The sequence below is a fragment of the Trachurus trachurus genome (genome assembly GCF_905171665.1).
Source record: "Trachurus trachurus genome assembly, chromosome: 21".
Taxonomy (NCBI): Eukaryota; Metazoa; Chordata; class Actinopteri; order Carangiformes; family Carangidae; genus Trachurus; species Trachurus trachurus.
In genome coordinates this window covers 19,870,478-19,893,166 of record NC_139899.1, presented here as the reverse complement: position 1 = coordinate 19,893,166, position 22,689 = coordinate 19,870,478, and the positions used below count along the sequence as shown (strand labels likewise).

The 22,689-nt window shown below is 41.2% G+C and overlaps 2 protein-coding genes across 2 annotated transcripts in view; one reads left to right on the top strand and one right to left on the bottom strand.

Moving 5' to 3' along the window:
* Nucleotides 1-5,528, top strand: part of st6gal2a (ST6 beta-galactosamide alpha-2,6-sialyltranferase 2a) — a gene marked incomplete at its 3' end in the record, with an annotated part of 36,493 nt that extends 30,965 nt beyond the window's left edge. Inside the window, exon 7 of the mRNA XM_083996466.1 lies at nucleotides 5,281-5,528. Within this exon, the coding sequence (XP_083852592.1) occupies nucleotides 5,281-5,528 (248 nt within the window). The remainder of the gene's footprint in view (nucleotides 1-5,280) is intronic.
* An 821-nt stretch (nucleotides 5,529-6,349) lies between these two features.
* tmtops2b (teleost multiple tissue opsin 2b) lies at nucleotides 6,350-21,814 on the bottom strand (the record flags this gene model as incomplete). The annotated part of the gene is made up of 4 exons (XM_083995985.1): nucleotides 6,350-6,469; nucleotides 9,096-9,329; nucleotides 14,914-15,239; nucleotides 21,448-21,814. The coding sequence occupies 4 exons, from the start codon at nucleotides 21,812-21,814 to the stop codon at nucleotides 6,350-6,352; spliced, it is 1,047 nt and encodes a 348-aa protein (XP_083852111.1).
* Nucleotides 21,815-22,689: the final 875 nt, after the last annotated feature.

The window sequence follows — 22,689 nt, the reverse complement described above, 5'->3', positions numbered from 1 at the left end:
TGTCTTTGCAACTAAATCCATGGATTTAGTTGCAAAGCCAATAAATGGCTTTTCTTCTTCATAAGGCATGTGTGTATTATTAAACTTTGTTTAGGCTTATACAATCACAATGGCATAAGATGATCAGAAAAAGACAATTGAATCATTTAATTGCAATTATTTGTATGGCAATTAATCTTCAAGAAAAATTCATGTGACGGCCCTAATCACAACCAAGACAGCACGGTTTTATATCTCGGCTGCTCTTCAGTCCTGATTGTTACATTGACTTCAGAAAGTTACAGCAATCAGCCATTGATTAGACGTCTTAAATGGAAGGCACATGGGCTTTACATTTATAACAAAAATCCTATTCAGCTGTAAGGCTTCACCGCCTGGATGGCATTAAAATGTCAGCATGTTCCTGTCATGAGCCTTTTGTGTGAACACCTGTCATGTTACTTACATGTTGGGCTTAATCAAACTGCTTTCTCATTGATTCAGCTGCACATTGTTTGTATGTATAAATGAATTTCAGCCCAGTGGGGTCTAGCAATAATGATGCACAAACATCAACCCCTCTCTTTGCCGTTATTAGAGACGTGCACAACATTTGAGACGTTGTCTTTTCAGAAATGATAAATCTTCTACAAAAATAATTAGTTTTCTTCTGAAGACAAATATAGAAAGTCCCATTAATGCACTGAGCCGTTGTAGGAACAAAAGCTAAGAATTAATTTTTCACTGTTAATTTTAAGTTGAATTGAAGTTCAAGAATTGGTTGTTGTACTCCTTTTACCAGGGTGACATGGTTACATCCTAAATGCAGGGTACTGTGCAAGTCTTTTCTAAGAAGTGCATCATTATGACTAGAAGAGGGAGGAGGGATGGCACTGATGCTGTCAAGGGATTTTTCCTCTAACACAGTCTTTGCCTTGCAAAACACATTCAGGTCATTTGTTGGTTGGGATCACATTCTCCCACATTTTGTGTTACATTCATGCTCCTGTTAAAGGTGTGTATGTGAACACTGAACAGGATGGATGCACAGTTTTAAACAAAGCCTCGTCGTGTACAGGTTTTCAAACATCCCATGAGTTTATTGTCAGAGTTAAAATTTCACACAACATCGACTCTGTGTTTTTCAGCATCAATGAGAAAGGGGTGTGTGTGTGTGGCATGGTTAATCTTAGTGTTGATCATTATGAATGGGAACGGAAATCTCTCGACAGTACTCAGACACATTAGAGCCTCAGATCAGTTCATCAGTCACAGAGTTAATTGTTTTCTCTCCCAAGAGCCACCAGCCTTTTTTTTTTTTTTTTTTTTTTTTTTACAGTGCATTCATTTTCTTCGACAGGTGTACAATGATATTTATTAAAACAATTAAATCCAACAAAAAATCTTACAATACTGTCAGCTCTCATATCGTCCCCGTACAGTCGGTTAACGTTGGCATCCATTCACACCTGGAACTGACTCGACTATAAGCTTTCAGGCCGGCTCAAGTCAGATTGTCAGGGTACATATTTGGCACCACCCTGCAGTAGAAAGTTCAGTGATCACAGTCTCTGGGGAAAAGCAACAACATCTGGAGTTCATATCAAACACGCTTGATATATGCTTTATGACTTGCTGACCTTTTCACCGAGGACGATTCACTTTTTCAGCAGTTTATGTAAATCCAGTAAATCTTTGCATCCCAGTCCTGGCTCTTCTGGTGACTCTACAACATCGAGGACATTGAAGGTGGACAGACCCACTGATCTACACGTCTTCTGTTAGTGGGAAACGCACACATTCAGGAAGCGTTCACAGATTTCGTAACGTAACCACAGCAGCAGGTGCGGTAGAGTTTCCCCTCACGTGTCTCCTTGACCGAGCATTACTCTTTGGCTGGTCGGGCTGTACATCATGATCAGCCTCTGTCCTCCTGGTCCGAGGGACTTTAAATGCAGGTCATATACAGGGCGGAGCCACTTCTCACATCCCCCCTTTTTTTTGTAGTCCACCTCTCATGGTTAGCATCATCTCACTGGCCTTCAGTCTATGAGGTCATGAGCTCTAAGTAGGTTCTTCTTTGCCCCTCAGTGAGGTGACCGACAGAGCTATTTAGTTGAATACAGGTTCGATCAGTTTTAAGATTTAATGTGCTAAAAATGATAAATAAAAACCATGCAGCACAAAGTAACCAGGACAGAAAAAAAGAACTGGATACACACCAACCAACTTTACGTATGTACAAGTTGTAAGGTAAATGTAGGCTAAGGTCTTTGTGTGAGAATTTCTAGGATTCTGCGATATTTACAGTCCAAGCAGCACACAGAGGTGAAACGGAGGAAGAAAAGACGGGCATGAAATGACAAATACATCAATCCACTTAGACACTGATTGCGGCACAAAATCTATTAATGATGAGCTTTGGCATTTACAGCAGCACAATGACAACCTGACTAAACAGCAACAAAGAAGAGGCACCAGATTTTTGCTTTGTAGGAAAAATAGATGGAAAAAATCATTTGATTATAAAAAATAAAATAAAAAAAACATAAAATATGTGTGCGCGAAGGTTATTATAGAAATAAGAAATGTTTCAGTGATGAAAGTGAGAGAAAATAATAATATAAATAAGACTAAACGATAAATGTTGTGTGAATTTGCAGCTGGGTTCAGGAATCTCTTAAGAAACAAAGAGCGTTGTGGAAACAAAGCTTCTATATACATACATGGAGAGGATTTTTTTCCACACTCGGACGATAAGATTAACAATTCATTCCATTAAAAAATAACAACAATCACAGGCGTATACGTAAGTTGCAATAAACATTTTCTCCCAAGTCGTATTCAAAATGTTGCTGAGTCCAAAGAAACTAAAAGTACAACTCTTTGTTTCTATGGCTGATGTCAGCTCTCATGCATAACATATGTGATGTAATAACAGTGTCGTAATGGATGAATAAGGTGCTGTTAACATACAGAGGCATTTCGAATAATGCAATCCTTTTGTAGAGGTTTATGTTGACATAGGAGAATTTAATTCAATCAGTAAGAAAGCGGCTAGTGTTGGCCTGAAGCTACTGTGTGAATGCAAGCCCTGTGATGTTGACGATTGTGTACTTTTAGACTGGACTTGTTCTTTCATGGTTTCAAGGAAGGATTTTGTGCTTCAACATTTGGTAGCAGTTTGAAGAAGATCCTTTCCTGTTTCAACATAAGTTAAGGAAGAAAGACATACCTTTCTGACAATGAAGAGCTCAGCCGGTCTGCACAGAGCCCCGACCAAACCAGTCCTACACATTTCTGGATCATTGTATCACCGAACATCAATGGCTGAATGATTTTAAATCTTTGCAGCTTTGTTCACAAATCAAACAGAAAGCTTTCACAGGAAATTGTTATAGAAGATCTTAATGCAGAAGTTTGGTGAATGAGACACTGAACAAACACTTAAGCGATAGTGCATCTACTCCAAGCAATGTGTATTTCTATGGGCATCTAGTACATGTAAGAGAACTCAAACCTAGCAGACGTGCACAAAAAATGATTCTGTCCTGTACAAACACAAGCTCGCACAAATAGCACATCTACTGTCTAAATGCATCAAAGTGAGTCCACAACACTACAAGTGCAGTTGTCGGATGTGAGTTATTGGTGTTGGGTGATGACAGTGTTTGTGCTCTGGCTGGGTTCGGGACATTCAGGCTCCGGCAGCGACCTGGGCGGGGTGGCGTGCCGGGCGGCCGGCGTGCTGCTGCACTGGTTGAGGGCGTCGGTGGAGATCTGGGCGGTGCAGGCCACCGTGTTGCTGTAGACTCTGCGGTTGAGCTGGATCACCGTGGTTTTGGAGGGCACGGAGATGTTGCCGTTCTCCGCCGACCAGTGATTGCAGTGAAACAGAATCAGGAAACACCTGTAGAACTGAGAGAGAGGTGGGGGGGAAATATAATGTCAACTTGATGCAACTCCAGGAGAGCAAAAGGCTATGGGAAGGTTGAAGATGGATTGGGTTTGTGGCAGTGGTCTGCTCGCTGAGTTTGATTAAGCAGAAATCATGTCTAAGTGCACTTACATGTCCTCAGAGTCAACAGGTAGTGATGCTTGAGAAGAAAAAGTATGGTCCCCTAATGGCTTGTTGCACTGGTAGAGTAGAGGCAGTTTCTCCGAAACTCAGCGGTGAGCTTGACCTTTCATTTCTGTTTCATCAAACTTAATTTGTGTGACTCACGGCCAGGCGTTTTTCACTTCATATACCCTGCAAATACATGGGTCACGACAAGTTTTATATAAGGGTATGTGTTTGGCACTTGTGCTGACTGATCCTTGAGTACAACAGTGTTTTTATGAGTCTGATGGCTGGTATACATGTGCGATTATGGAAAATATCTAAGATAAAAATTAATAAAGACAGGTTTAAAATGAATTTTCTTTTGTTGTGGTTGTGTTGCCGATGGGCTGACGGTGAACTTGTTGTGTACAGTACATGTTGTAGCTTGATCAGTAGTTAATTAGTGTTACAAGGTTGGTGTCAGACAGGAGAAAAGAAGGCACATGGACAAGTGTTGTACAACACATGTCAACGTAACAGACATACACATTCTGTAGGAAGCAATTTGCTCAATGCGTGTGTGTGTGTGTGTGATCACACTGGAGAGCAACAATGGAGAGGGGGGAGGGCTGTGAGCAGAATAATAATCATCAGCGAGAACATGATAAACAGAGATCAGCAGGAAAGTACAAAGCAAGGTGGATAGAAAAACAAGGAAGGTAACAAAATGTATGAGGGAGCCGACATCTCAGTGTGCTGGTAACGTATCGGTGTGTACAGAAGATACCATGCAGCGCCTGCTGAGGCGGGAAAACTCACTGACTTCATATATTATGTATTCAGTTCTGTCCTTTTTTTAATCTAAAGGAGGGTTTTGCTGAACATGCATTGCTCCTTCTGCACATTTGTACCTCACGCTTGTACATAACAATCGCATGTGTACCCAAGGACTAATGGGTATAACCGCCGTCCTCCACTTTTGACTTTGTGCAGATCCAGTGGAGATTTTTATAATGATAAATGCTTCTCCTAAAGGAGCAAGATTCTCAAAGTCCCCACAATAAAGCACATAAGTGTCTTTCCCAAAGCTATTCCTTCAACCATCTGCTGCAGTCAAGCTGCTTAATGGCCCACAGATCAGATTTGCAGCTGTGTTGGACAGCTTCAACACTCCTCTCTGCTAGATTTAAGGTCGGTTGGGAAATTACTGAATGCGAATACCTCAACCTGTCCCTCTTTTTTTTTTCCCACTGCAGGTATCCTCCTGATGATGGCGCTGTGCGAGCAGGTGCACGTGTACGAGTACATTCCCTCCATGAGGCAGACGGACCTGTGCCACTACCACGAGCGTTACTACGACGCTGCCTGTACACTGGGTGCCTACCATCCCCTCCTGTATGAGAAGAGCCTGATCCAACGGATCAACACGGGCCCCGAGAGCGACCTGAGGAGGAAGGGCCGGGTCACTCTCCCAGGCTTCAGCACCGTCGACTGTGACATCTGAGAAATGAAAGCTGACCTACCTTGATGTACACAACACACACACACACTGGCCTTTTCTGGCTGACTAAGGGAGAGGTGCAATAAAACCATTGGAGACAAAGAGGCTGAAGCTTACAACTTTCAAATTAGACCCATGAAGAACATAAGCCATACCCCCCCCTCAGGGAGGGATCAGCGTGGAGGCTTCGGAAAGAATTTGTCTTCATCAAGATGGTTTACTAGACCAGAGACCTGCGGCAAGAGTCTCCGAAATGGATCTGTAAAAGATGTTTCTCTCTGCTTTAGCTGAGCCACGTTAGCTGTGGAGCTGACTAGGGTAGCAACAGATCAGTGTTTTTAGATAGACAAGTGAATTTTCAATAACTGGCTGTGTTTCAATGGTGTAAAAATCTGTGTGTTTTTTGTTTTTTTTTGCAATAGGAACGAGTGGTTCTCCACTTTAAGGAAAACGCCACTGTTTATAACGGTGGATGTTTGTGATTAAGGTTTTTTTTTTTTGTTTCTGGTCCAAAGGGTCGTGAATCAGCAAAGAAATCGTCTAAGCTGAATGTCACAAATGCCGCACATGTTCACAAACACACTTTTGCGTAGTTAAAGCGGCAACACGTGCAGAGGGACAAAGGCAGAATCAGTCATATAACTGTACATTTCATCGCTCTATTGCAGGTTTTTCCTGTTTGGCATTATTCTCATATCTTCTCATGAGATCAGAAGCCGTGTTGCGTGCTATTTGTACTCTAGTAACACTTTTCTTTTTCTTTTCTTTTTTTAATTAAATGAAAATAAATGAGGCCAAAATGGATCAACAGAACAAACAGGTGCTCAGAACAGCCGTAACCCTGTGCCTAGTGGTCGACTGAACACTTCCCTCGGGTTGCCTTGCGGGCTGTTTGGATACATGCAGTACATACTGTGCCAGGACTGCAGTGCCGTGCAGTGCGGCTGCCACGAGAGGCGCAGAGCAGTTGGTTTCGCTGAAGTGATCTGTATCAGGGGGATTCTCAGCTCTGCCTCAGCAAACACCAGCCCCGGTTTTTTTCGATGGTCACTTTCACTCTTTTTTATTGAATGTAATTCCACCAGTGCGCAGAATGGCCAAGTAGTTCCTGGAGCTTACCGCTGCAGCGATGGGTGTCTGCGTCTGTTCACATCATTGCAGGGTTATTTCCTTGTCACGTAACAAGCATGAAGCTCATTTCCTACAACTATAAATGTCTCGTATTCTCTGAATCCTCTAATATTGGTCTGTACGCATCCACAGCTCAGAGTAAAGATGATTATAAAAGAGGAATTTGAACAGATTTGCTTTGTCTCCTCCTAGGAGGAGGACTTTTATGTTTACAGTGAGTCACTACCACATCAGCAGCGAGCTCTGGAGGTATTGTCTCAGTGTGGAAAGGGGGATGGTGTTTCTTTTTTTCATATAGTTTTTGCTGCAGACAATGCAGTTAGAAAAATCTTGCCTTTAACAGAGATTTTTACTACTAGCTGTGCTATTTTACAAAATGTGCTTGTGCCATTGGTCGTGGTTCGGTATAAGTTGTGAAAACGTGTCACAGAAATGTTACTTTGAATAGTCTTATGAATGTTGAAGAAGATGGCTCTGTAGTATAGTTGAAGTAGTAATACTAATAGTTGTTGTTGTATGTTGATGGTTCTGGGGTTGGTATCATGGCGAATCACAAAACTGTGCTGACACCACAACATTTTCAGACTCAACAAATCAGATTTTGGTGCCAGTTTTAAATGAGCTACTTCACAGTAGGCATTGACAACAGATATAAAACCATCTATCATTGTTTTTTGTATTGTAACACTGATATACAGCATATTGTGATCAAGTAAATCTTTTAGACATTCAATTGAGAAACTATGTGTAGGTGAAAGAACCAGGTAGTAATGACTAATTCAGTGAATTACATGCATGTCTAAAGTACTTCATCACATTGATGAAAACCACTGCAAATCATAGGAAGCACTTCTCCTCACTGATGTGCAGCATCTCACACACTGGTTAATACAATTAAAGATATAGCAGCTGACTAATGGTGTCTAATAAATAAACATATGTATATACACAATAGACTTGATCGTTTCTAATATTAAGATTTTAGACGCAGTTTGCTCACGGTGCAAAAAGAATAACGTTTTGATACGCAGCCCCAGTGTCATGTTAATTATAAGGCATGTCATTAGAAGCTGTTGTGGGATGGGGGGGGGACTCCGGTCCCTCAAGTCAGCAATTCAACATCTGTACCAGAGGTTTATGAAACTGACGCAAAGAACCATTTATGACACTTAACATGGGGAGATTTCAGCGTTTGTTTAAAATCATGCAGGTTTTCAGCTCTTTCTGCTGTAGGTTTTCCGTTTCTCCGTTGAAATGAATAACTAAATGTTTTAGTACTTGTGATTGTAACACACTGAAGGTGCAGAAACCCTAAACAATATTGTACATGTATATCTCTAATGATTTTCAATCACTTTCCAATGCACAGAGCATGCAAGTCAAGATCAGGGCCGAGTCTTTAACTGTCTGTGCTGTACTGTGCTGCAAGTAGACACCATTGTCATTAATGTCGTGAGAGGCGATTGTACAATAAGACTTTCCTTTTCTTTTCTTTTCTTTGTTTTTTTCCACTCGTGGTGTTTTACAGATTTATAATGCATGCTTGTGGCCAGAGAATTGGCATCCAGCTGTGGTGAAGATATCACTAATTCCCTGGATGCACTTGAGTGAGTGCAATTTCCTTCTGTCAACTTCATCTCCACATCTTAATATTGTGCCAAATTCCCTTTTTAATTATGTCTCAGCTGGGAAATTTAAACCTGAGATGAGGAGTAATAGCGTGACCTCTAAGGTGCTGCTGCTTCTCTCTGGGATCCTTAAGATGAAGTATAATTGAATTTCTGATCTTTTTCACTGTAACAGTGTTAATGCCAGTATTAAATACAGGACATTGTAGTGGAAGTTGACGTTGACTTTAAGGGGCGTGGGTGAAGCAGTGAGATGAGAAACGAGCTCAGAGACGCTGTTTATTACTTTTTTGCCCTCTCAGCCACCTCCTCTCTGCTCTTTACTCTTAACACCTAGCTTTCATATCTTGTTTTTTTTTCTTTCTTTTGCAAGTATTGTGGGAACTGCTGCGACACACACTGCCTCTAAAGAATTGTTCAACATTACATTTTGTTTTCTATATATATACATATGAATACATTTCCCTCCTGTAGCTTCCTGCAGCATTCCCAAAATGAGGAAGAGACAAAGAAGCACCTGTTAAATGAACATATGAAGAGTGAAGGTCGCGTTTCACTCCCAACAGCCTTAGGGTGTTTCTTGACCTTGATTTGTCAGTGAATTCTCTTCTTATTTACACTTGAATTAATATTTAAATGGACCATTTGTATGATTTCAGCTGTTGTAATTTGTCTTTTTTTACTGTGTAAATAAAGCTGTTGTTCCTGTCAAATTGTATCTGGGTTTTCAAAATGGTCACTTCGTGTTTGGGCAACACACACGCACACATGCATGCATGCACACACAGAAAAACACCTGTTGCTGTCTCACCTGTTTGTTCATAAGTATATAGATGAGAGGGTTGATGACAGTGCTGCTCTTGGCCAGCAGCGAGGGCACCACGCTGGCCACAGGACTGATGATGTTAGGCGGGCCGAACGTTGCCATCATGGCCACAACGCCATACGGCATCCAGCACAGCAGGTAGCAGGCAGCTGTGGTCAGAACCATGAACAGGATGTGATACTCTCTCCTCCGGGCTGCCGTCTTTCGGATCTTGCCTACCTGTGGGTGAAAATAGGAAAGTGGGATCAGGCTGACATGTTTTGATGCCTTTTCTTTCTTTTTTTTCAGTATTGATTCATTTCCATCTATAATTCCCATAATTCTAGGCATCTTGCAATTCCTGAAAAAACATGAAAGATGTCACATTCACGAAGACTTTATTATTTGTGAGTGCTAATTTTGTGCACTTAAGGACGCTCTGAATGCACCAGCTGAGCACGCATGATGATATCATCTGTGGGAATCATCAATTACAGCAACAATTTCCATTAGTTCACGGCTCTTTCACGCACAAACAACAAAAAGAAGTAGAAAAAATCCAATGACTGGCTCTGTCTCTCTAGACAGTAGAAAACCAATTTAAAAAACCTGTTATATTTTCATAAAGTCCCCATTAATGCCTATGCACTGTTACCAATTGTTTCCCCTCTTTAATTGCACATAGACATGAAAATGTCAGGAGCACAACTGGTCTTCCTCAGTCTGGGAGGAAGATTAGTGAGAGGACTGAGCAGATTAGGAGCTGTAACGAAATTCAACAGAATCTACTTACACACAGACGGTCTTGATATATCTTGATAGATATATTTAAAGCTGCATCATAATACTAATCCAATTAAAGCTCTCTCGCCATCACTCTTAGGATGTCTTCAAATACAGACTGCTCTCCTTTAACCTCAGCCCTTCATCACCCATCTGTTATGTGAGCTCATTTCATTTTTTCGACAAACCAGATCTCGGCTCCACTCACGGACGTCATAACTTCAATAACATGAGATAGTTACTCATCCAGTAAATATCCATTAAACTCCTATTAAAGAACCAAGGTGTCATTATTGTTGACTTTTACACTGATTTGTTATGAGTCAGATGGAAGGTGAAGGGGTTTCTTACTACATCACCTTCCCTCTGAGATGAAGCATTGTGTCAGTTCCTCCATGTAAAAAAAAACACCAGCATTATTCACATCAGTAATAATTTGCCCAGTTCAAAAGCCAAATCATTTCTCTTGTTGGCTTCCACATCGTTCGGCTAACTGCACATTAGTGTTTCTATTTCTGGCTCCATCTGTGCTCTCCCACTCAGCTCAAGGACTTTACATTGGAATGATGTCACACACTTAAAACTACATGTTGTTGTCCCTTTGTGTTTAAAAGAAAGACAGGTAACTGTACGTTATACAAATGTTGAGCTGTGTGCTTATTTGATAGAAACAGGAATTTCATTTGGTCGTCTTTCAGTGGCGTGTTCCCTTTTGTGCGTGCATCGCTGTTGTAGTTGTCTGCCACAAGCTGTATTTTTAAAATACACTTGAAGATCTTGGTTTGGATAAATATTTTAACATAAAGGATTTTTTTCATTTTAGATTTTAAGAGAAACAAGCCGAAGAAAATTAGCAGCGTCTTGGCTGGCAGTCCAAGTCCCTTCCTGACATCCTGAAACATTGATTTTTAATGTGAAACTGCTTTATTTGGGGGTTTTTTTGGGTTGTTGTTTTTTTTACTTCACAAATAACTGTCACTGGGGGAATTCAAACTGCATCGAAACTATCCAGCTCTCATAATACATCCAGAGTCAGTTCAGGCAGAGCACTCATTGCCATCAGGTGCTTAGATAATAGATGCCCTATAGCATCACCCTGTCATGGTCATGCAGGTGTGCGCAACAGGTTGTGTAATCACACTGGGGATGTGATCCGCAGCAGCCAACGTTTGCCACACATCAGAGTGAAGCGCAAACGTTGGCTGCTGCAGCTCACATCACCAGTCCCCTCTGATGTGTACAGGCTTGCGTACTGTTGGCTCTGCAGAGTTAATATTGGTTGAGAGTGAATTAGTTTTTCCAACTTGTTTGGATTCTTTGACAGCTCCCATAAAAAATTTGAGGCTCTTCAGCTCAATCAAATTTTTGGAGTTATTTGTGTCTGTCTGAACAGGACAGAATACAATACCATATAGGCTGATGTGTGACACAATATTTTTCAAATGTTCACAAAAAAATTACACATCATTACTAAGGATTTCTCTCGATCTAGTCTCTGCAAGCATACAATAAATCAATGGAAGAAAAAAGAAGAACTTGAATAAAAACACTTAAACTCAGCCACTCTAAATGTTCAAATTACCTAAGGAGTGAGAATTTGCCAACCACTGCACTTAGAAATATCTCAAAAGAACAGATATTTTGTGGCCAATACAGACAGGAGAAATTATCTCAACAAATACACTGTCAGTATATACATATGGCATGTTTGTATTAGGTGTAGACTTGAAAGAAGGCAAACCTGGCCCACTACAGTATAAGAAAACTAATAGTTTCACAAAGTGCCACACATTCAGAATCAGAACCACCTCAGGAGACCAATTAATTGATTTAATAAAGGCTAGTAACAGTCAAAGTTTGTTAAGTAGGATAAGTAGCCCATAAAACAAAATCAAGACAAAAATAATTTGATAATAAGAAAGAAAGAAAATTTCAAAACAGTTTTCAATTTTATCTAATCGCTTTTTTCATCCCATTAAGTTTGGGGCATACAGCCAAGCCTTTGAATCAGACTCTCTGATTGGCTGTGACAGCGTCTACTCTGACCAACAGGAATGTCATCAAACTCGAGTGACGTGACACTATTCCAGGAAAGCATGCGGATTAGAGTCTATTCTGTTTTTTTATTGTAAATAAATTGAACGAAACGGGCAGGTGACATCGTTCACGTGGGCAATCTATAGCGACAATTCCATAGTTTTTAGAGAAAAAAACGACACATCTCTATCTTAAATTGTCGCAGAGTTATGACTCTTTAAATGCAACATGACATTATAAGCTCCCACTAGAGACGTGAATAAATATAACTCAGGTGGACCGAGGCCAAAGTCTCACTGTAATATATGATATCTCTAATATAGGAATGCACCATATATACAGTGATTTGTAGTATTAAACATGGTGTTAGTGCACACACTCAATCACTTTGGCTGTCAGGCTGTTGAGATATTTTTGGTATCTTACCTACAGTAAAGACTGGTTTCCCTCTTTGTTGTCTTTGTTTTATGATCAGGTCTGTTCACTGTAACGGACAAATCTTTAAATCTGGCTGCTTCTTGACACAATCAGAAAATGAAATAATTTTCCGAGCCAACTGGTTCGTTCACAGTCTACAAAACACACCCACAGTGTGCGTGAGTCTACAGAAAGTTCCCACTCTTCTGCCTTTCAACTCTCTTTGCCTCATGCAATTTGGGGTTAATAATTTCCTGATGCAACAAGACGTGAAATTTATTAGCCTGGAGGGTTAGTGTGTGATGTTTGTTACTGTCACCACTTCATTATGTGTGACCCACACTGGGGTGATTATAGGTGAAGGACACTTTGCTAAAGCTGCTTATTGATTTCGGGGGGTAAGAAAAAAAGATTTATTTAGAAGAGACTTAGAAAAAAAGATGTACTCCTCCTTCTTCATCATTATCCTGCACAATCATATTCTAATAATCTCTATATGTACATGATTTAAAGCCAAAACTGAGGTCCAGAGTGTTTTCAAAAACACTGGATTAGATGAGAAGAAACAAGTGGATATTTAAGTGGCTTACATTTTGTCTGAAGTGGAATGCTATGATAATCCCCTGCCGTGCTAACCCCCTTACTCTCGGGATTAAACTATCTAAATCACTGGGAGAGCAAAGGATTTAACTTACTTAGGAAGAGTGAGGTCACTCCCTAAAACTCAGCACAACTCCACGCCTCTGCCATCAACTTTTGAAATGAACTTAACATCGATATATGGTGAAAAGATGCCGGGAAGTCCAGCTACTGTCCTTACAGCTGGATCCACTTAGACTGTTTAGATAAAGTCTTGTTTCTGAGCTCAGCACCGTGACGGCCCCGGGCTGATCTGTGAAGAACTAACGCAATTTAGTGCTTTGGTTCCATGAATGTACAAGATGTGTTGAGCCTCTTCTCCCACCGGTGCATGGCACGCTGAAAAGTTTGCATTATGAATCAGCTAAAATATAACAAAACTTATTATTTACAGCTGCCTCAATAATAAAAAAAGGACACATTTTTTCCATTACCTGCCTCACGGAAGAAAACTTCAAATGATGATTCTCCCGTTCTTTCCTGACTCATTTTGATACATGATACATAAAAGAGATACAGACTCTGCAGCTCCTCAGTTATGAACATTCGTCTACTTGCTCATGTGCTCAGCTCAAAGAGCCGAGTGGAGAGACTTCTCAGTGATGGATGTCTGCGTGGTCGTCAATTGTCATCAAAACCTGACATTTACTTCTGACGTATTTAGCCCTATAAATACTTCCGTCAAACTTCATTACAGCTGTGCTGAATATTTCCCTGATGTCACGTCATCAAATCATGTCATCTCCCATCGTCTCTCACTTCCGTTTAGAAAAGATGGTCTGAGATGGATGAGTATAGCATCCCAGGATTTTAATGTGACTGACAGGGAGCCATTTTTCTTACTCATGTGGCACCACAATGTGTTGAAAGTGTCCGACTGAGATATTTCAATGGTGGAGAGGCCCATAGAGTTTTTTTTAACAAATATATTATACTGTAGCATTTCCGATAGCTGCATGCATCAGGCACATTGTCAGTTATGCAAGTCAATAACCGTATATTACTTTTCCCTCCACCGTGGTGTGTGTGAGACACATTTCTTCCCGGGAGGAAGTGGATTCTCCCTCCAGCAAGATGCAGGAATTTGAGCAGAAAGAAGCTATTTCTATAGTCCCAGCAGACGACGGGGAAGCTGTGCCTTCTTTTTACTGGCTATTTCATGGTCCCCAAGCGGACCAAAAACATTTCTGAAAATTCCTCGTCCTCTGCCCATACTTAACACGAGCACGGTCAGATGTGTGTAGCGAGCGAGGGGCCATGTGCGCCAAGTGCCCAGTGTGCAGTCTTGGGAACATGAAGACCTTGGCCGTGACCTTGCCATTACCTGAGGGTCTGCTCTGCTTGTATTCTGTGAGGCTGCTCAATACCATATGTTATGGTTTGCTCTTCTCAGGCAAAGATCTGCTCATGACGCTCTGGCTCTGTCGGTGGTGTGCAGGGTCATTGTCACAAAAGAGCAATTCAGTCACACAGCTTTGTTTAAGGTTGAAGTATATTGAATATAGCACTTGACACTGAAATTGAATCGTTGCAATGATTAATACAGGCGCTTTTTCATGGGGATTTATGCATTGATTTGAAAAGCTTCCACAAGCCTTTTGTAAATTATTTGACCTTAAAAAATACAAGTGGACTCAATAATTAAATGATATGAATTCAAACGTTCACCTGGAAAAGTGGATGTTAAGCTATCTTAGCCTTCTTTCAAGTCTACAGTGTAAAGGTACATTTCATTAGAGGGTAAATTCAATATGTGGTATGACTCAGCATTTAAGAGGAAAATGACATGAACACACAACACAGTCTCACTCCCAGTGCGTCAACAGCCTGAAGAATGGTCAGGGTCCTTGGGCGTCACATACCGACTCATTAGGTACCTGTTTTTCGAGATGGGTACATTGATCTATTGAACACAAGCACACATAATATACTGTTGCTGTTTCTCTACCTGCTTGACTGCCCAGAGCAGCCGGCCATAGCAGTAGATCATCACCAGGACAGGCAGGCCCAGGCAGAAAGTGAAGAGGCAGATGATGTAGGCGTGAGACTGGGCTGTCCGAAGAGTCCAGGACACAGAGCAGCTTGTTCCTGCCCCCTCTATGTCATAGCTGCTCCAGCCCACTAGGGGGGGCACTGTCCAGAACAAGGAGTACAGCCACGAGCCCCCGACAGCCAGCAGCGGCTTGCGGTAGCTTGGCCCACGCTTATTGTATACAGTCAGAGTGCTGTAGCGGTCGTAGGAGAGGATCACCAGGGAGATCAGGGACACGATACCTGAAGGAGACAGAGAGATATTGGAGTGAGTGTATAAGTTATCTGACTCACTAGAAAAATTAAAGGAGCATTATCGCAAATCCAAATTCTTAATTCGGCCACTAGATGGAGCCAGGCGGAGCTTATCAGATATAAACAAGTGGGCAGCTGTCAGAGAGAGAGAGCAGCCTCGTTTAGTTCAACTAAACTTTTTTCAACTGCAAATGATGCCTCCAAATGAAAACTTCTGTTTTTCTTATAAGTTTAACTTCTTACTCTGTTAAGATCAATACTTGGCATCAGCATATCAATACAATATTGCCATGCAAAATATTGCAATGCTGTGCTGTATCAATTTTTTCCCCTACCCTTAGAAATAACCAAGACAAATACTAAAAATGGTCTTGAGCAGATCTTTTGGGTCAGGTTTAAAGTGAAAGATGTTCTTTGAAGAAAATACTTATTAAACCAGAGTCTACAGCCACACTAGCAGTTCTTCAAGATTTAACTAAATGTTAACATATTTAACTAAATGCTAACATGTTTATCTAAATGCTAACACATTTTCTCATGGCAATGCTAAGATATTGACATTAGGAAGGTTGCTGTTCACCATTGTTCACCATTTTCATGAAGCATGAATATGGTCAAAAATGGCATGTTAAGATTATGACCAGATGATGGTGCTGGATAAAAAGTCAGGTGATCATCAGATGGATCCATCTGCTGGGAACCATTACAGTCTGCACAAAATGTCAGTGGCATTCATATTAGTTAGTGAGATTGTGCACAGACTACGGCATCTCTCCAGGGACACTGTATAAGCATGGATAAACAGACGCATACAATGCAACAAACTCAATTTTGAAATGGGTCCAAACTGTGGAAATGAGTCATTTTAAATGTAAATTTAGTTTCTCTTCATTCTTTATCTGTGGCTGCTTGGGGGAAATAATCCCCTCTGTGACATGACTCTAGTTTCAACACAGTGCACACACATTGTGATGGTGCAGCAGCCCCCACATGGCCTTAGTAACAACTCTTTTTATGTCTCTTCTGTTGTGTGTTTCTGCATTATAGACTAGAACAGTGTAAACTCAGCGTTTAGAGCAGAGGAGTAATGCTCCCTGAAACAGCCATGGCCAAATCCAACCTCAACAACCTATTACCGGTACTATCTTCCTCTACATCTTCTTCATTTTCTCCTCTTTCAGTGTCATGATGTTACCGACATTTGCCATGATAACTCAAAAACAAGGGCGGATTTGTGGCAAAACCTTTGTGCTGGACTAGTCGTGCTATAATGTGTCGGTGACGTGGAGTTCAAAATACTCTGACGTCTGGCATTTAAGGAATGAGGAGGTAGAGCACAGAACAGGCTGTAGAAGAAGCGTGACAAAAGGCTTGAAAGCCTCTTTTTACTGTCGCTCAGAAAGTCTAATATACACTAGGATTAAAGTAAATTGTACCAGATTTATAAGGGGCTTTTTTAGTCTCAACAACCATTAAAAGTACTTTGCTCAGTGATTCACATTCACCTATTCACACACACGTTAATGCATCGCTGACATCACATCCCACTCACAGAGAATTTGTATTTCAGTGTGTTGCCTAAGGCCAGGTTCAGACTACACGATTTTTTTGTCTTTCACAATGGTCACCATGTCAGACAGTGGCATAAATTCCTGCCGTGTCTTGGTCGGGAGACTGGCAACACTACAAGTATAGCTCCGCCCCCGACTAGTAAGTGATCATGATTGATTGATATTGTAGCGCTGTGTGATAGCAGTCTTTTGCTCAGACATGAAAAATAAAAGGAAGAAAAAACGATCGTGGAGCTGTTTCAGGGTCTGGTGAAGAGGACAGTATGACTGGCTGTCCTTCAGAGAGATGAGGTATGTTAATGGATGTGTATACCTCAGTCAGAGCACTCTGTCAGCCTATTGGTCAATATCAAGGTTCACATTGTAGGAGATGTCAGACTAGGCCAAGAAATTAAAAAAACTCTAACATGCTAGACTTTTCGTCTGGGGGTGGTACAGCGTCGTAGAGCATCCTAGACATATAGTATAATCGCTGTTCTTCAGTTATGTTACATTACACGTCTGTTCATCGTTTCCAACACTCATGATCTGGCCCAACGCTGGAAATGTGTCGGCCACAACAAAATCGTGTGAAATCGTCCTGAAATCGTGTAGTCTGATCCTGCCTTTATAGGACAACCTGCTCTACCGCCTCCAGAATCACAGTCATACCTTAAGTGTGCAATTAGTAGGAGTGAGCATTGCCTCAGCTGTGACTGTTCCAGATATGGAAGCAGACCGTAGCTACTGATAAACCATCAAACAAGTTTTTAAATCTGAAAAAAACAAAACAAGAGGGTCATCATCAGGGGTCGGCCCACATAGGACTGGCATAGCTAAGATATATTTAAATACGTACAAAAACTGTGAAAATCATCATGTTCCCTCTACCTTGTCACAGCCTCTCAGCAGTTTTCACACTTTTCAAAGTCAATCACTATTAGCTCTGAAGTCCCCACCACCACCACCACCACCACCACCTCCTCCCTCAGTGTGGTCTCATTTGACAGCAGGACAGATGCCTGTCCTCAAGTTAGAATGATTGAAGAAGGCAGTAACCCTTAGCAATGGCCTCACAGACTGAAAATAGTTGGTTTTTCACTTGGGTACGCTCACCCTATCTTCACCCAGGCCTCCTGGAGTGAAATCTGAACAGATCATTGCACATGCTGGGACATATTTTTGTGTCCTTTCTCAACTAAGCTGTCATCATCCAGTTTCCATAACCATGGGATTAGAGCCATATGATCCCACGACCAACAACAGGGAGTGCACCTGTGTTGCCAAAACCATATCTTATTCCGTTCTGCCATTAATCTTTATCGTTCTCCCCAAAACTTATCCACCAAGTTACACTGACTTTTTTATTCTTTAATTGTTCTACTGCATATAATGTGTAATAAACCTGCATTGTGGAGCTTCTGTCTCCCCCTTCTGGCTCTGAGAGTCATTACACAAACACACAGGGAACAGAAAAGGTTCCAAGAGAATAATTCATTATTTATGTAGGGTAAATGTAATGGCTATAAAACCTCCTCCAACTGTTACAGCGTTACACACAGCACAATGCTTTTGTCTTGGTGCAATCTAGAAAATAATGTATAATGGAAATGATGAGGTTTTAATGTATTGGATGGAAAGAGGTCACACAAATCACATGGAGAAAAATGTTAAGCTGAAAAAAAAAAGACTGACTCCATCCACTATGTTTCCCTCTGAGGATTACCTGACTGGAGAAACAGACACCTTTAGTCTCATTAAAAATAAAGCTTATATGATTTTATATTCTACAATGGCATTACATTTTTAATACCTTGCTGTGTTTCAAGCCTGCGATGCAAAAGCCTCATGCACCAGCTGGAAATAAGATAGAGCGCCAATACTGTTGCACAATAGTGACGATTATCATTGACAAGCAGTTGTAATCATGGAATTAGTTTGTCTGACTGTAATTTATGGATTTAATCTGGATAATCATATTTTAACCTTTTGAATAATATGAAGATTGAATTGGACACATGGCTCAGTCAAAAGCTTCTGCTGTCTTTCATGGTTTAATATCTTTAAAATCTGAGGGATTATCGCACATGAACACCAAATTAATGAGGGTTAATAATGACACACTTTAAATAACATGTTATGTGACATTGTGGATTAATCACTGTGTTGCTTTAATCAGTTTGTGAAACCATCTGTTTATAATGAAAACCAGTGAGTCTACTTCCACTGATCAATTCTTCACTTTACTCTCACATACCTTTCCTCTAATGGATGACAAAGGAGGACCTGGTTGGAGTGAAGGTACATGATTTATAGAGTCAAGGTGAGGTCTCCTCCTCACCACATCGTCTGTTTGTTATTCTTTCTGACTTTAACCTAGAGGTTTTAGCAGCTTAGAAGTACAGGAGACACTTTACTCCCGACAAGTTCATATTTAGAATACTGTATACGCTGAAGAAGAATGACCACATAAGGTCAGGTCTGAGTCAACACTTGTCGTCAACATCCTAAGTAATGAAATAACCTTGGTGGTTAAACATCTGAAAAGATTCAGGAAGTATAAATGTATTGATGTATAGAAAATTGAGTGAATAAACATGAGTCACACAGTGTCAAGTCGGTGTCTGGCGGTAGCTTTGGTTTTTCAAATGGACAGATAAAGTAACTTTCAGAGAAGATGAGATGACACTGAGGTTGAAAATTGCACATCTGGATAAGACCCACAGGGACTTTCTATGTTTTCACTGCTCTCTGCAAAAATAAATATCATCCTTCACAAGCCTTTTTTTTTCTTCTTCTTCTTTTTTTAAATTTGATCCTTGTTTGAAACTAGCCTCAGGCAGCTGGTGATCAATCATGTTGTTACACATGATGTGTGAGTTCGTGCTCCGGCAAGGACGTACAGAAGCATCCCGCTCTGCTATCTCATCAGAAGGAGAAACAGCAGGGTGGGGATGGTGGCAGAGATATTTACAAAAGCAATGAATAATCCATGTCAGGTATTATTATGGTTGTTTGCAGTTTAACCTGAGCACTTTGCTATTTTCATACACATTAAGTGTAGGCACGCATCATTGCACTGTTGTTTTATTGTTCTTTTAACAAGGCCGCCACTGTGGAGGACAAGATGTACTAAACACAAGGTGAGCATGTAAACACATACTGTAATAGATTACTGTGAGTGTCTACACACACACACACACACACACACACTGCTGGTGAAGTATCTGCAGGAGAACAGCAAACAGCAACATGAAATAAGCATTGTGTATACGCCTCTGATGTCTGGTAACGGACAGACTCAGTGGACGTCAGTGTGCACTAGCTCCTGCATTTATTACCAGGCCATGCCGACAAATACTGAGCACTACTGTATGGAAGCCCTTAGGGGAATAAACTCAAAGTCACAATGAATACCCGCTGACTTCAAAAACACAGCATGAAGTAGTTCACTTCACTGGGGACACATCCTCCTGAAAACTTTCCTGTTTTCAGCAGGGCATGAGAAAACACAAAAGCCGAATAAGCAGAAGAAAACTCAGCAGATCATACCCTGTATACATTGTTTGATTGCACCAAATGATCTAGTAACGTTGCAATCATAAGAAAAATATGGATGACTGAAGATGCAAAAATCACATTCATCAATCCCATAACACAAAAAACAAACAACAACCCCAAATGAGACCTATCTGCAGCGTTTGGTGTGATATCCTTCAGTGAGGAGTCACACTGAGTGTTCAGTAGCAGCTGCAGATGAAGCAACACAATCAACATTACCATTGTCTGAGAGAAGCGGAGCCTCGACTGATCGATTTTCACTTTATTCTATTGAGAATAAAACTACAGTAATACCATGTGAGTGAACAGGTGTTACCTGTAACTACTAGACCGTAGTCCCTTAACCTTCAAAGTCTGATATGACAGGCCTGGTATCTATAGCTGCAATGTCCAGGATTGGTCTTGAGCTCATGACGAGAGAGGTGGGCTGCCCATCACATCCACAGAGCAAACAGCAACAACACACACAAATGTTGCACCAGGTGCCATGTTCGCAGCAACTGACATTGACTACTGCACCTTGTGGTGGCAACTTCCGGTGCCTTCCAGACACACACACACACCTGAGTAAATACCCAAACACAAGCAAAGCATTCTGATACACATAAACTGACTTTCCCACATTTGCACATCGACACCAAGATGCATCTATGAATGTATGTATAGCCTACTGTGATATGTACTGTACATACATGTCAGCATGTATGTGCAAGTGCTTAGTAGCCTGTATGTACATGTAGCCTTATTATCATACAGTATATCATTAAAATGTGTAAAATATATACATATTGATATCTATTATCTATTATCTAATCACTTTTACTTAACTGTTTATGCAAACTACTGTATATAATGCAAAACACAACAGTCGGACATCCTGTTGTGTCTATTACTGTATGTCCATAAAAAGTGTTTCATCCACTTGATATAGAGCTGTCATTATGTATAATATAACATAATACAACATATGTGTTTTTGCTCAGGCGTCTGCAAAGTGTCTGAAAACGTTTTTGGGAAAAAAAAGAAAAAAAAGAAAAAGAAATAAAGAAAAAAAAAAGAAAGAAAAAGAAAGAAGAAAAACGTACCAAAGCAGGAGTTGATGAAGCCGTACCAGCTGCAGCCGCTGCTCCCCAGCAGCCACTTCCCACGGATACTCGAGGCGAAACTGAGAGTGGTGCCGAACAAGCACACCAGCATGTCACTGACGCTGATGTTCAGCAGCAGCATGTTAACCGGCGTCCGCAGCTTCTTGAATTTGCAGAACAGAAGCAGGACGACGAAGTTGTTCAAGAAGCCAAAAGTCATGATGAAGCCCAGCACCACGGACAGCACTACGAAGCCCGCCGGGGAGAGGTCCCCTCTGCCCGGCGGCGTGTCCACCGGCTCCCGGTCATCGCTCAGGTTGAAGCTGTAATTCAGACCAGCCTGACCAGAAAACATGCTGCGGTCCATTCATCGGAGCTTGCCTTCACTCTTCGTAGTTAAGGTCGGTCACATCGCTCCCCTCTGAAGTTTATGAACAGCAGCTTCTTTCTTAAGTCTCTCTCCATGCTGGTTGTTCTTTTTTGTTTTTTTGTTTTGTCCCGTCTGGGGCATAAGACCTGAGCGACTCACGTCGTGTTCAAAACGCACATTCCTCCGTTGAAGCTGAGAGCTCGTATCTGCCTCCCTACAAAACCGACACTGGCACAAAGGCGAAAAAACACATTGTAACCAAAGAGTGGCACCTGTTACCTTAACGCATCGTGCGTCTCCTCTTCTCTCGCACCAAATTCAAGTGAGCGCACCAGCTTCTCTTGTTATTCATCCCAGACTTAAAGTAGGCTCTTCTAACTGTTTATTCTATGATTAATAAGTCTCTCATCTCTAACTCACTGCCTCTGGATTGACTATAATACTGTAACTGTAATGCGCTCATACTGGAGACTCCCACTGGATGGACAGTGTTGCGTAAAGTGCGCTCCGCTCCTGTATCCAGCGTCTTTTAAAGGCGACTCTTACGTCACGAGGCATAGGGATGACAGGGGTCATGGAGGATGTGTGTATGTAGCCTATGCGTGTGGTTCCTTTTAATCTTCATTTGCTTTAATTTACTAACTTTACTTCCCTTTATTTTATTTTATTTCCATGGCAGTTATTTCATATAGGCTTTGACATCAAATATAATGTATAGCCTATTGAAATTATCGTGCAAAATTATTGGACATCACACCTCCATCTGTCATAACCCAAGAAATGCCAAACCGACATTATGGGGGCTTTAGTTTTTATGTACAAAAGGCTCAGGGCTCTCCTCACAGCACAAGAGCAGAACAGTCTTCTCAGTA